The 14,128-nt window shown below is 37.7% G+C and overlaps 1 protein-coding gene and 1 long non-coding RNA gene across 10 annotated transcripts in view; one reads left to right on the forward strand and one right to left on the reverse strand.

The window, feature by feature from the left end:
* LOC125768451 (uncharacterized) overlaps window positions 1-14,128 on the forward strand; it is a 109,806-nt gene that overhangs the window by 68,821 nt on the left and 26,857 nt on the right. The window lies entirely within an intron of this gene.
* LOC125768437 (fat-like cadherin-related tumor suppressor homolog) overlaps window positions 1-14,128 on the reverse strand; it is a 102,804-nt gene that overhangs the window by 22,121 nt on the left and 66,555 nt on the right. For 5 of the 7 annotated variants that reach the window (XM_049436066.1, XM_049436069.1, XM_049436068.1 and 2 more), the window contains exons 8-12: window positions 12,930-13,073; window positions 5,728-6,097; window positions 4,142-5,577; window positions 2,744-3,727; window positions 949-1,132 (exon numbers count right to left, since the gene is read on the reverse strand). In XM_049436066.1, the coding sequence (XP_049292023.1) occupies window positions 949-1,132; window positions 2,744-3,727; window positions 4,142-5,577; window positions 5,728-6,097; window positions 12,930-13,073 (3,118 nt within the window). The remainder of the gene's footprint in view (window positions 1-948; window positions 1,133-2,743; window positions 3,728-4,141; window positions 5,578-5,727; window positions 6,098-12,929; window positions 13,074-14,128) is intronic. The other 2 variants (XM_049436072.1, XM_049436070.1) reach the window with 1 other exon arrangement.

Below are 14,128 nucleotides of genomic sequence, written 5' to 3' on the forward strand. Positions count from 1 at the left end.
CTTCAAATCGTATCTTTTGCAAAGTTTTTAATACCAGCAATGCAATGCAGGTGGTGGAGGTACATATGTGACAAACACATTGAGACAAAATTGTAAATTTGTGAAATATCTCCCTGTGAAAGTAAAGAAACGGTAGTTTAATAGTTTTTGTGCAAGGTTCGGAAGTTTATTAAACTCCAACCTCGAAAATTTTACAACAGAATCGAATATGCATACGAAAACTGATGATTGTTAGAAATAATGAAGAAGAAAGATAAAAAGTTTATTGTCGAAACAAGAAATTGAAAAGTTTAAGTAATAACAGCCCAATGAACCGGGTGGTACTGAACGATTGGTACAAATAACAGTTTCGCAGGTGGGGGTAATTATTTAGTGTTGTCTATATATAATGAACGATAGAATTGTTGTTTTCATTTTCCGAAAATATGAAAATGAACCTAGAACAACAAAAAAAAGATAAGTTATATTTTTGAACAAAATTGCTTGAGAATGCGACGAACTTTGAAACTCGCTGAAAGAGAGTGAAAATTATAACACATACCTGGAATAAGAGATGTCGGAGCAGAAAGGGATGTTGCGGTATATCAGGGAATTTAATTCTCTTCAACTGTACTGTTCGTTGCTTAGTGGATTGGTTTCTTTGCATCGGAAACTGGTTTCGAATGGGTAAGTGAAACATTTCTTCAAGATTCCGACACTGACACATACATATAAAGTAGCCGGTACAAAGAACCAAGTCTCGCTCAGCACAAAATGAAAAAAAGCAGAATGACCGTCCGATAGTTCAATACTAATTTATCGGGTGACTGGTGTGTATGTATGTTAAGGGGGTGAGTGATTTTTAAACCGCAATCACCACCAACCTCTTCCTTTTTAAATTTTCATCGATTCTGTTTCAGCACCCTACACTACACGGATTCCTTGGCCTCTACATTCTGTGTGACTTACCTGTGTTGAAATCGACGGTAAACTCCTCCATTTCGTTGCCCTTTACGATGCTGTAGATCAGCTTCCGGCCTAGCGGACTCTCCGCCTGGATGGCAACCGACAGCGGTGAGTGTAGCTCTATATTTTCCGCAACTGTGTCGGAGTAGAATTGCTTGCTGAATACCGGCATCGATTTATCTATCACCTATGTGAAATATATAAGGAGAATGAAAAAGGAAAAAAAACAAGATGATATAAGTAAAGTTTATGTCCAATAGCGGCTGACGAATCAATCGGTCTAAAGCATGTGTAAGTTGAATTCAATAATCGATATCGTATCCCTAACAAAAAGGCGATGTGCGTCTTTCAGGTACCCGCCATATGTTCTATTTGCAACTGAACATGATTTTAAGGGGAGGACATGCTCTACTCTCTCTATATTTTTTTGCTTTGCGCTTCGGCCAAATGCACATTATATGAAAATGTCGGAAACGGTACTATTTTGAGGCAACACATCATACTAAATTGATTTTTTTTACTTCCAAATAGTACATAAAAGGCGTTGTATTTTGACATCGTGTTATGAACTTTGGGAACAAATATTTCTTTTCCAAAAATATCATTAAAAATAAAAAAAAACAGGAGAGAAATAACATTCTTCTACAATAAACATAAACTTTTGCCTTCATAAATACCCAACTCCTTACTGGACTTATTTTTCCCAGTTAGCCTGGACCCTATCAGCCGCAAAAATGGCCTATTTTTGTACTGTTATTGGAAAACGGACTGGATGGGATCGGTCCTGGCGTGTAAGATCGGCGAAGCTATGACACTCTCACCGGGCCACGCCCGGACGAGCAAACGAATAAACCAGTCATAGATACCTACTGATAAATTTTTCCGTGTCGTAGTGTCATCTTGAAAAAATAAGGCAGATTTTGAGGAACTAAACGGAAATTGTGAAGTTGTGCCGTGTGAAATATACGACCAGGCAACAAAAGCGAATAGATAATAAAAACACCAAAACAGGTAGCAATACAGATGGCCGGAAATGGTTTAAAGTTATTCATAAGTTCCTTAATACAGCAACGGTATAGGCTGTATATAACTTGATTAATGATTCCATTCAATCATAAGCGAACGAAACGATACTATGTTCACCCTTAAGGGCAATCCGTTGTACTCCGCACAATACCTTAGCCCTTTTTTTTAGCCAAGTAGTCTTGTACACCAATGGTGCCATAACTATGCTATCCTGAATGAAGACCCATGCTACTTTGTATCGCTTCATTGGTTGATCGGTCCTGACCTGATGAAAAGGTCGCAACCAAATCCGGAAGAGTATTTTCACGTTGATAAGCAACGACTGAATGGATAGATATGGTGTTGTATACCAGCTATACACAAAAAGAATTTTTGTCCATCCGCAACCAATGGACGTGTGAACACGTCCATAATTCATGATACATTCTGTTCTCATATAGGGTTTGTAAAAGAAAAAAAAATCCCTTAGGTTGTGTTACAAAATGTTATTTTAACCGTAAAACTCCGTGTTAGCAGGATGGATACAATGATAGATGTTAAAGGACGACAATAAGAAACCTCACTAAACAGTTTGTGAAAACCGTTCCAAACGAACGGTAACATAACGGTCCCTCTTGAAAAACTTCCTGATTTATTAGGGTCTGTTTTTTGCCTCTACCAGATGTATCATCGTCTTGAAGGGGATTCAAACCTCTAAGCGAACCAATTGAACCAACTCAATGAACTCGAACGAATAAATTTAGTTGAAAAGAGTCGGAAAATGAAGCCTTACCTTTACGTGTACAGTAACATCAGTCGAGCAGGGAGTGATTCCACCGTCGTACGCTGATATAAGAAGCTCGTAGTCGCGATTATGTCCCTCGAGTGTCTGCTTGAGCGTCACCTCACCGGTTTTACGGTCCACCTTGAACAGTTCCCCATGACCACGCTTCATTTCGTACCGAACTTCGCCGTTTTCGAAACTATCGAGATCGAGTGCGTGCACTTTCGTGATAACCGATCCCCGCGGGTCATCCACTGAGACAACAGCATAGTAAGGCAAGTTCACAAACATCGGACAGTTGTCGTTAATATCCAATATTGTGATGTTTACTATGACGTGCGCAACCCGTGGCTTTTCACGATCCGGTTGCTGTGAGCGTGCCTCCACAATTAGCTCATAGTTATCGCGCACTTCCCGGTCAAACTTACAACCAGTAGTTTGAATCGCACCGGAAGTTAGTCCAATCTGGAACATTTCCGTTGGGTTAAGGATGCTAAATTCGATGTGTTCGTTCAAAGTGGAGCCAAGCACGTTTACAACGGCAACGGTACTGATTTTGGTGCTGTTCTCCACGATTGAACCTTCGTATGTTGGTCGCTGGAAGATGAGCCCCGAGTTTTCTGACGATTCCACATTGACGTTTACTTGTGTTACTTTGGTAAACTTGCCGTCTGAGACACGAACAGCTAACCGATAAGATGTACCAACACTTTCAACATCTCTCGTTGTGATGATACCAGTTGCAGCATCAATAGTAAACACACCGTCTCGATTACCCTCGATAATGTCGTAGCGAAGAGTGGAATTCTCGGAGCTGTCTTCGTCGACTGCGTTGACCTGTAGTATGGCTACGTTGGCATACGTTGGAAGCAGCAGCGTTGCGTTGTATTCATTTTGAGTGAATGTTGGTGCACAATCGTTAACGTCCGTAATGTTGATGCGAACCTCCGCTGTTAGTTCAGACGTGAGACGTGGATTTCCAAGATCAGTTACCTATCGAGATTAGATGAAAATGTTCTAATTAATACAACATATTTTCTATACTAAGAACATTCCATATAAAGTAACTTTTAATTTGAACACAAATCAAGGTTATAACAGGGTGGAATGAAAAATAGTAGGCAGTTAGGGTAGTTCCAGAAATGAGAGCGGAAAATTGATAAGGATAATAATATAATTAGGTTTCGAAGGGTTCCATCGCAGCCCGGCGGAACAGGTGGTAGAGGCGTCGGTCTTTCATTCGACAGTAGCGATACCAAATCTGATTCGAAGCGTTCCCCTCAGGAAAAACTGATTATCTTCAGCAAGAAAAAACCTTGCTACAGGTTGTAATGCAACAGAAGATGATAAGATGATTGAAAAATGTTATGACTAAGTTGTAATGGCACAATTACCATCATTACTCACCTTTACATGAAAACTGAAGAATGGTATCTTTTCATGGTCCAAAAACATAATCGTCTTGATTGCACCAGTACTTGAATCGATATGGAAGTACCTTCGCGGAAGCATATCCAGGATATCATAGTGCAACAGTGCATTCAGTCCTGAATCTTCGTCTTTAGCCCTAATCACCAAGGGCAAGGAAGCGTTCACCAGATGATTGTGCGAGCCCATAATTGTTATTCCCGCACTACCGTTTACATTTTGCGCCAAGGATTCTGAAAGCGTTAACACCAACGATCCTATCGGGGCAGCTTCGGACACTTCACCACGGTACACTTGTTGCTCAAAGTATGGCACATTGTCATTTTTATCGAGCACATTTATTATCACCGCACAGGTTGCTGACGCAGACGCCATGTTTGTCGCTCGCACAGTCAGATTGTAGAACTTGTTACGTTCGTAGTCAAGTAAATCCTTCGTTGTGATAACACCAGTAGAAGGATTAATGAAGAACATATCACCCAAATTTCCTTCGATGATTTGGAAGAGCAGCGATGAGGTACTTCGTGCTTCTAAATGAATCACAAACGTCCCGATAGGCAGATTTTCGTAAATTTCTGACGCCGGATCATTCATTATGAAGCGTGGTGGTGCGTTGTCTGCCATACTGATCATGATGTGCACTGGTATTTGTGCGGTAAGCGCCGGTTTTCCACCATCAGTTGCTTTCACTTGCAACATGTACTCGGAAAGTGTGCTGATGTCGAGTTGCTTTACCACGCTAATCACACCCATATCTGGATCAATTCCGAACACATTTCCAATGTTACCGCTGACAATTGCATAGGTGATCTGTGCGTTATCTCCAATGTCACGATCAATAGCATACACCTGTGCGACTTGTGTGCCAACCACAGCTGTTTCGTACACCTTACCCTGAACGATTTTAGTAGTAAATTCTGGTGCATGATCATTATGATCGTGCACGGTGATGATGACGGTAGCGTAGTTGCGTTTGGCAGGTGTTCCTTGATCTTTAACTATTACAATTAGTACATGCTCAGCGAGCGTCTCCCGATCGAGGCGATGTGCCATCACAATACTACCACTGACGGAGTCAACTCGGAACAGTTTCAACGAAACTGGATCTCGTGCGGCATGCAGACTGTAGAAGAGTTTCTTATCCTCATCTTCATCGGTGGCGTGTAGTTGCAGAACCTCCATGCCTTCCTCGATATTCTCGGAGATATCTACACGGTACACCGACTCGGTGAACTCCGGTCGATGATCGTTAATGTCAATCACGGACACATAGAGTTGGGTGTACACCGTGTGTACCCCATCAGAGATGCTAATCGTGATGTTATACTCACGCTGCCGCTCCCAATCAAGATACTTTGCTAGCAGGACGTTACCATTATCACGTCCAATATAAAACTCGTTCCGTTCATCACCACCTGTTAAATATAAAGCGTAAATTATCCGATACAATCATATATTTAATACACGAATCGGATTCAATGGTACATTTTTTATTTTAATAAGGACGGCCTGGCCGTATGACTAAGGTACATTAATTTGAGAGATAAAAATATTTCCCGACTTACCAACGATATCGTACCACAGCTGTTCTGCATCCACGTCAGATGCTTGTATCAGTGTTACCAGAAATCCGGGCACATCGCTCTCCGTTAGCTCAACGTGCTGATCACCAGTTTTCACTACTGGTGAATTTTCTGACTGCAGCGGCACACCGATAACAGCAACGACTACACGGGCTTGCTGTGATCGCTTAGGCACTCCATGATCTTCCGCCCGTACCAGAAGATCATATTCAGTGTCCACCTCGAACGTTCGAGCCGCATAAATAACACCGGTGTCCGGGTCGATACGGAATTTTTTAGCTTTCCCTCGGCCCGGTTTGATCGAATATGTAACACGACCATTCTCACCGATGTCTTGATCGGTCGCAAGTACCTGTTGGTTCATAAAATAAAAATCAACATCATTAGTCAAACTATGGAAATATACTAATTAAGTTGTGAATGACAAATTAAAACAAAACTAAATATTCACAACTAATATTTATTTATTACATTATTTATATATAATATATATAATAATATAATTTAATATATTAAAAAAAAAAATTATATATATATATATATATATATATATATATATATATATATATATATATATATATATATATATGCCATATATATGGCACGTCAAAATTATGTTTGAATATCTACACTGCTTTGAAATCAGATCCAAATCTTAATGCTCCCTTTAATGTCTTCTTACGATGATTCGGGAGTTTCATACAGAATTGTGTAACAGCTTCTTATATTCTTTCTAGCATTCTGACAAAAGTGAGCTCAGAAAAATTGCGAATACAGACATTCTCTTTCATATCCTGTTTGTTTTTATTCAAGTCAATTGCAAACTTCACTTCGACCAACGAGACTGTACTCACGCTTGAGCTTGGAAAGCTTACCATCCGAAGTAGTGCATTGCGCTTCATATTGAAAAATATATTCTATTCAGAAACAAATAGCAAACATTTCAGCATAATAGAATTTATCCAGCAGGTCCTTGTTTTTACTCGCATGCATATTTGGAGTTAATCTTTTATCACTCTCTTATTTCATGAGACCTCCTTCTACCGCACATGACTTTGTCATTGTAGAAAACAACGTGTGAAAATATATCGTTAACGGCGAAGATTTAACACCCCCAACGAGTATTTGTGCATATGCAAAAGTCTTTGCTTTTTCTCGTGTTTTTCATCCGTTGACACCAACTTGTAGCCTTGTACTTGTATGTGTGTGGTTCTGTTACTTCTCATGATGTTTCTCTTTGCCGACAACCACCGGATGGAAACAGATAACGAACCAGCCGCTAGTCATTCGTCATCATCGTCGTTACCGGCTCTACACATAGGGTGTTGTTTTGTACAACCGGTATGTCATGACATTCGACGCCTGCTCCAGGATTAAGTTGACTTTGCCGCTCTTACTCTTGCGCACTATCAGATGCTTCACCTGTGCTTCATGCATTTACATACTACCCAGTAATATGCTATTTGCGCGTATTTATATCGTACTTCCCTGTAAAAATACGCTTGAGAGGCCACGTGTAAGTGTTGCAAAATACAGGAAACTTTCCGTTTCGACCAGCGACGAGATAAGGCATTTTTCTTTTATGACTTTTGCATACGCCTTTCGATCTCTTATCGCCGCGGTGGTCGTGGTGGCACAATGTATTCTTCTGACGCAGGTTTCGTTGTTTGTACGGATACTGACGGTTTACCGCTTATATTTTATTTTTTTTCTGGCAATGTGTGAGAATCCTTAAAGGCATTTTGGTAAAATATTACCATGGTATTTCGGCACCATCCAAGGGGAGAATAAGTAACATGGTTTCCCGTCATCAGACATACATGAAATCAGAAGTGACAACATTTCACTACCTACACAGTTATGTTGGTGTTGGTGGAAACGAATACGAAATATGAAATCATCACGATTATGTATACATCCCTTCTCACGTTTTAAGCATTAAGGATCGGGTTTGGAAATTCATATTGCCCCACCAGTATCATAATCTGTTATATTAAACAAAAATAAGGGGACTTAAAATGGGTAAGTACTAAGATACGCATTTCCCTTTGTTTGACAAATGAATCTAAAACAATATAATTTTTATAAGCCGGGTACCGTTTTTAACTTTCCACCGCTAGAAGATTAAAGTTAAAAACGAAATTGAGATGTTGTCAATGAATAAAACACAGTAATTTTTGATGAAGAGAAACGTCAAAAAGAAAATTACTCCAAAGTCAAGTTGGATTTAAGTTATTGTTTTCACTACTTCTATGTTTCATGGATATCCATTCAGTCTTCCAAGCTCTACATTGGATCACACTAAAACATTCCTTCAAAAACGACCTCCATTAGATAAACCTAAGAAAAATAGGATATTTCGACATGTGTTTTAGATTTCAAAAACTCGGTAGGTTCGGTGCGCTTAACTTAAAAGTTAATAAACAAAACAAAAAAAACATACGCGAGAGATTTACTTTTGGAATACGCACACGTTGTGCGTGTGGAAGTTAAAATGAATAAAACCAATATTTTTGGGCTATTGCTACAGCTTTTCTTTTCTCATCTACTAAGATACCATTGACCATGTAGGACAGCAGAGGAAGGCATTTTTCATAATTTCTCTTTTATTGGTTTTTTGTGGCAAATCCTCGTTATGATTGACACTGATAAAGGCGTCCGCAACATCGGCACCAAAGAAAAATACAAAATAAAAATGAAAAGCTGAATAATGGTAGTTTTTGAATAGAGCTTTTAAAGCTTTTAAATACTTTGGTCCTTTTATAATCCGCAGAACTATGCTATATCCAGCTAGAACACAAAAAAATCTATCCTGGATTAATGCTTCCGTTAAGAGATTTTTGTTATTGTTCCACTAGACTCGAGCTGTTTAGGCAAAATTGACGTGGACAGATTACGGTGCTTATATGTGGTTCACCAAATTCCCTAGGTAGGGAAATATTTGAGGATTGAAGAAAAATGATTCTAGTTAACAGTTATTATTTTCTTTCCAAATGTAGTTACAATGATCTTCGTTGAGGTGCGTTTGTTTAAGCATTAATAATTTTGTCATAACATGTAAAAATGAAATGCTAACGAGAGGAAAAACGAAAATTAGGAAACTTTCAACGCACAAGAGAGAAATAAATAAAAGCAAGAAAAATACCGATTCAAGAATGAAAAAGAAACAAGAAAACAAATTTTATATTTGCTTAATTTACTTTTTCTTATTAATGTAAATGGAACACTCTCACGAATGTTGTCTGTCGAGAATAACATAATCACTAATGATTCCTGAACACAGGATCTAACAAAAAATAAACTCTAATTAAGGTTCATTAAAAAGCGAATCTGAAAAGAAGGCAAATATGGACACATACACATACATATAAACATCCGATGCTAATGAACAACAAAGAAACGGCGACGCCGATCCTAGTGGCGTACTTTCTGACATCACTGGATTAAGACGCGAGAAAGGCTCCAACATAATTGAATTAATCAAGCACAGTTCTTGAGTAGAAACACTGACACAACCGGAATGAATGTGCTCGAATGAAAATCACGGAGATGAAATGATTACGCTATTGAAAACACTCTTCTATCAGTACCGGGCACATACAGGAGCGTGTGTGTTGTCGTTGGCAAGCAAATGAATAACAAATAAATTAGCTTATTGTGAGTAGAAAACGATATAACCAGCCTGTTTTACTCAGTTTTACGAGCGAAAGTAAATTAAATAGGGTTTTTTGGATTTGGTACACACATTCGTATTAATGTTGCTATGCTTAATGTTGTAATGTGTATGAACGGTTGTTTGGAATAATCTAAACTATAATTGCAATTCTTTGTGGATTTAAGAGCAATATGCAGTCATGTTCAGGGGCGGATTCAGCGGTACGCAAACTAAACAGATGAAATGTGATGTGTGTAACCTTCCGAACTTCTGGAAATTTGTTCTAAAGGTAAACTTGTTCAATGTAAAATTGATTCTATGCAAAGTTTTCTCGACTGGCACACCAGTCATTTAAAGTTTGTGAGTTGAGAATGCTTTGAACATAACCGATATCACCACGCAAAAGCTCTAAATAGTTCAAAGGTTTTATATATGCTTCCACATATTCCATTTCCACTTGAAAATAATCCAAAAATTATTCTAATTTTCAATCCCATCTCAAATACCCTGTAAAATGATGTACTGCATATAGTACTTCCACTTGGCAACATATTTTTAAAAGTGTTCCGTAGAACGAAAATGTTTCAATCCTATCCTATCAAAACATCTGAAAAAACCAAAAGCGCCAGCTAAAGATATTGATTGATCAGCATATCATAATGGCGACGCGGTTTTCGCAACATCCAGGAGAATATAGTGGCGTGATCATTTAGGAGTGTCATTTCAAGCTCATGTAGTGGAAATGAAGTAGATCAGATTATTCATGCGTAAACTGTCATAGAAATATATGTCAACGTAGCAACAAATGATCTCTCGGGGACATAACGCTACCGGCTTGTAGTTGATGAGCAATTCAAATTTGCGTGCAGCAACTAGCCGGTGATGCATATTAGTAATAATGTTGTCGACCTGAATTCATCAAACGGGGTATGGTTTTCTCACATTCTCGTCCACGACTAGCGATCAAATATAAATGTTTAATGCGAATTCAATGCGTAATTGTCGTACGGATACGGCGATGTGATTAAAATGAGGAGTTGATGATGTGGTGTTTACGGATTTGTTTTTAGAGGATTTTTAAGACTTTTTAAACGATTCACAATCACTCGTTCTATATATCAATATATGTGATATACGAAACTGGATTTGCGTGATAGATTATTACATATCTATGACGGTTCAATCACAATGCAAATAAATAATAAATGATTTCGTATTTTGGTGCGAAAATATTTACCTACAGATGCTGATTATTGCTGACGATGTTAAGATAAGTAAATGTTTAGACTAAGTTTAATTACTTTTTGAATAATAAAGTAAAGGTAAAATTACGAACGATACCATACAAAACCAGCTCTTTCTACAACTACATATACCATATACTACATTAGTAGTGTCTATATATACCAAATGCTGCACAAGCAGTTCACTTATTTTTTAAATTTGCTTTCTTCTTCCAAGCTTTATATTTGCTTCCTCTATTTGACATCCTTATATTGCGTGCACTAATAATGATTAAGGGTTGTTTGTTAATTATTACCCCAGAATACCACGTCAAACAACATTCGAATAAAATTGTTTATATGTATGCCAGGACTATATCTAAAAGATATAATTTAGTTTAATTACTTGAATTGGTGGATTGATTTCGTGAAACAGAAATCGTCCCTTAACAACTGTGTTGCCATACTAACGAAAGAATTCAATAGAAAATTCGATTACATAAGCTAATCGAAAAATCTTTTCCTGCAAACAGCAAAAGAACACACATAAAATCACCAAACTCAAGCTGTTGGATTTATTATTGGCATTTTATGGATATGGATGGATTCTCAAAACTCCTCAAAGCTATACCATTTACCATACCATACCATTCAATAAAAAAAGGTAGTCATTTACCAAACTGCCACAACCGCACGTAGTGAAATCAAAACAAAAACAAACCTTCAAGTGTCACAATTTATGTACCGAACAAGGTAACAAGTACAACCGATGAAACACCATCCATACCACTGAATTCGGTGTTGAGGAGAGAACGGGCGATTGCCAAAGACATCTGCCCAACGATTTCTCGAGGCCGTCCTAGATTGAACGATCCCTTTCCTGGCGTGGTTTGTGATATGATACATGCACTTTACCGACCGTAACTGGATCCGGTCTCTTAATGCCTTCATGCGCTCGTTATACATACTTCGAAGCCTTATTCTTAAGCCGCAGTCTTGTAGTACTTTCATTGGGACTGGACTGGCGGACGGGCATACTATTTACAATATAAGCCTTGGTGAGACGAGGAATTGAATTGAAAGTATCATGAAATAGTTGCACAAAACCTAAGCTGACACTGATAAGGTATAAGATATGAAGGTGACCATCGTGTTTACGAAACCAAATCGCTTCATGTTGCTTGTAATTCAGTTTGAAAGAAACTTACAAAGAGTAGAGTACTTCTGGCTAATTTCATTTCTCTGTATGGCAAATTTCATGCTAGGATTACTTCCCTCATAAGTAAAAAAAATTACCTTCCACGCACGGGAAAAAATTGTAATCCTATGTTCTTCGCAATTTGGATGCAGGCAGTTTCCACAAATAAGGTAGTGTTCTTACGTGCAGCTCTAATCGAATTACCGAGATGAGACCCCTGCTACATTTTAACTTGCTACCAAGTCCCATAATTGGGGCAGCCCGGGAGGTGTTTCTCATAAAAAGACGCTTGTTCAATACGACAGGACGAGGTATCAAATTCCATCTAGACTGTCCCGCGTAGCTAAGGACTCACCACGCGGCTATGTGGAAAACAACTTTAGTAAACATAAAAAGTAAGTCCACCCATAAAAATACACCTAACGTCTAATTCCTATGCCTACGTTTCTTATGATTTGTAGTTGGTAAACATAACATAAGAAAATTGATCGAACGCTGTTGCATGTTTATCTATGATGCATAATTGGTAACTGGAAAAGGATTTGAAATGAGGTGGATCAAACAAATGATTTCAAATGGTAGTAGAACAAACAGAATAAGAACCATAAAAACTGAAGAATGTAGCATTCAGCATATCCAGTAATGTTATCATGTGCATAATCCGTGTAATGTAAATTGCAAATGAAAATTTCAGAACATTATGAAATATTGCTTGTCCAAAAAGATGAAATTTTCTTATGTTTAATTGAAAATTTTCACTCCGTATTGCTAAAAGCAGATAAAAAAATAAAACTTGTAGCTTTTGAATATTACCTAAAATAAAAAATAAAATCATCAGCTATTCAATTAATAGTTTAAGCGTATGGAAGGCAACAACAGTTATAAGCAATATCCAAAAACATATGTTTCCTAGTAAACCGGATAAAGGCTTTGCTATAACTATAAAGCATAAACAAATGAATCTAAACAAAAAATATAATAATAACGCTTGCTAAAACAAACAATTAATGAAAAGAAAGAACGAATAGCCAACAAGAATAAATAATAAAAATTAACCGGAAAAGTTTAAAACAAAAGAAACAACAGATTCAAGGCATTCATTCTTTACCCGAAAAACAACTTGCAAGTTGTTGAAGTTTTTCTCTGGAAACGATTCCCACGTCGTGTCGTCCAGCTCAATATCCGGATCAGACAGCATCGGTTCGGTGAGTTCCAGTTCAGGCGGTGCATACCCACTGCTAGCATAATCATTCTGTGTGAGGCCATAGCGCGAATAAAACATCCGTGTCGTGAGAATGTGTGAACCAAAAGTGATTTCATTATATTAAGCCACATGGTATCATTTGAATTTCAAATTGTATACCCTCAAATGCCATCAATGAGGTGCAAGAGGAAAAATAACGAAAATTCAATATGTTTTATTGTGTCGATGTAGTTTTGCAACGGCGTTAGCAGAAGGTGTATTTGTTGATATCGTTGTAGTGGTTGTGGTTCACGAAAAGGACATGTGTGGAATAGTTGAATAAAAAAGAGAAGGAAATCGTAATGCAGAGAGGCAGTGTGCAAGAAATATTTAGTACGTACTGCTAATTTAAGATAACACTAATTAACAATGCTGATTCGACAAGGTAATGAAACATCATGCAGCGCAATATTAAAAAGAAGATTGTACGATGCTAATGAATATGTTTTCTTACGTGTAAGGCAAGAACATGATGACAAACATGATAACAGGATGTTTAAACATGAAAATGTGATTTAGAGTGACAATACAGTTGGCTTATTGAGTTAAGGAGCTGAACATTTGATGGGTTTATTAAATTTCTCAGTTTACCTCAAGTATAAGGTAAACTTGTGCATGTTTTTGTATATTCCTAGTTCATTCTCAACATGTTATTTCTTGGAAGCATTTCTAAATATTTTAGACGCAAATAAAGACATTCGCCCCGTAGTAAATACGTTTTCACCGGTCTGCATCATTAGGATAATAGGATCCTAACAGATCATAATCATCGTTAAAAACCAATCGTTTGTCGATGGGACTGGTGACAAGAATGAAGATAATAGAGCAGTGATAGAGTAGTGTCATTTTAATCGTTACCGTTATGGTCACCGTCAACATCGAGTATAGTGTACAACGCTAACCGAAATTTATAATACAAAAAAAAAAATAATAAAAACTAACCGTAGCTTAATATGGAAGTAAATCAGGCTTTTCCTGTAGAATTACACACTGTTCTTACTTATTCTTACTTTATGGAAACGAAATTCACAGTCGTTGCTCTCAACAGTTATTTGCTTGTTGTA

The sequence above is a fragment of the Anopheles funestus genome, chromosome 3RL (assembly GCF_943734845.2).
Source record: "Anopheles funestus chromosome 3RL, idAnoFuneDA-416_04, whole genome shotgun sequence".
Taxonomy (NCBI): domain Eukaryota; kingdom Metazoa; phylum Arthropoda; class Insecta; order Diptera; family Culicidae; genus Anopheles; species Anopheles funestus.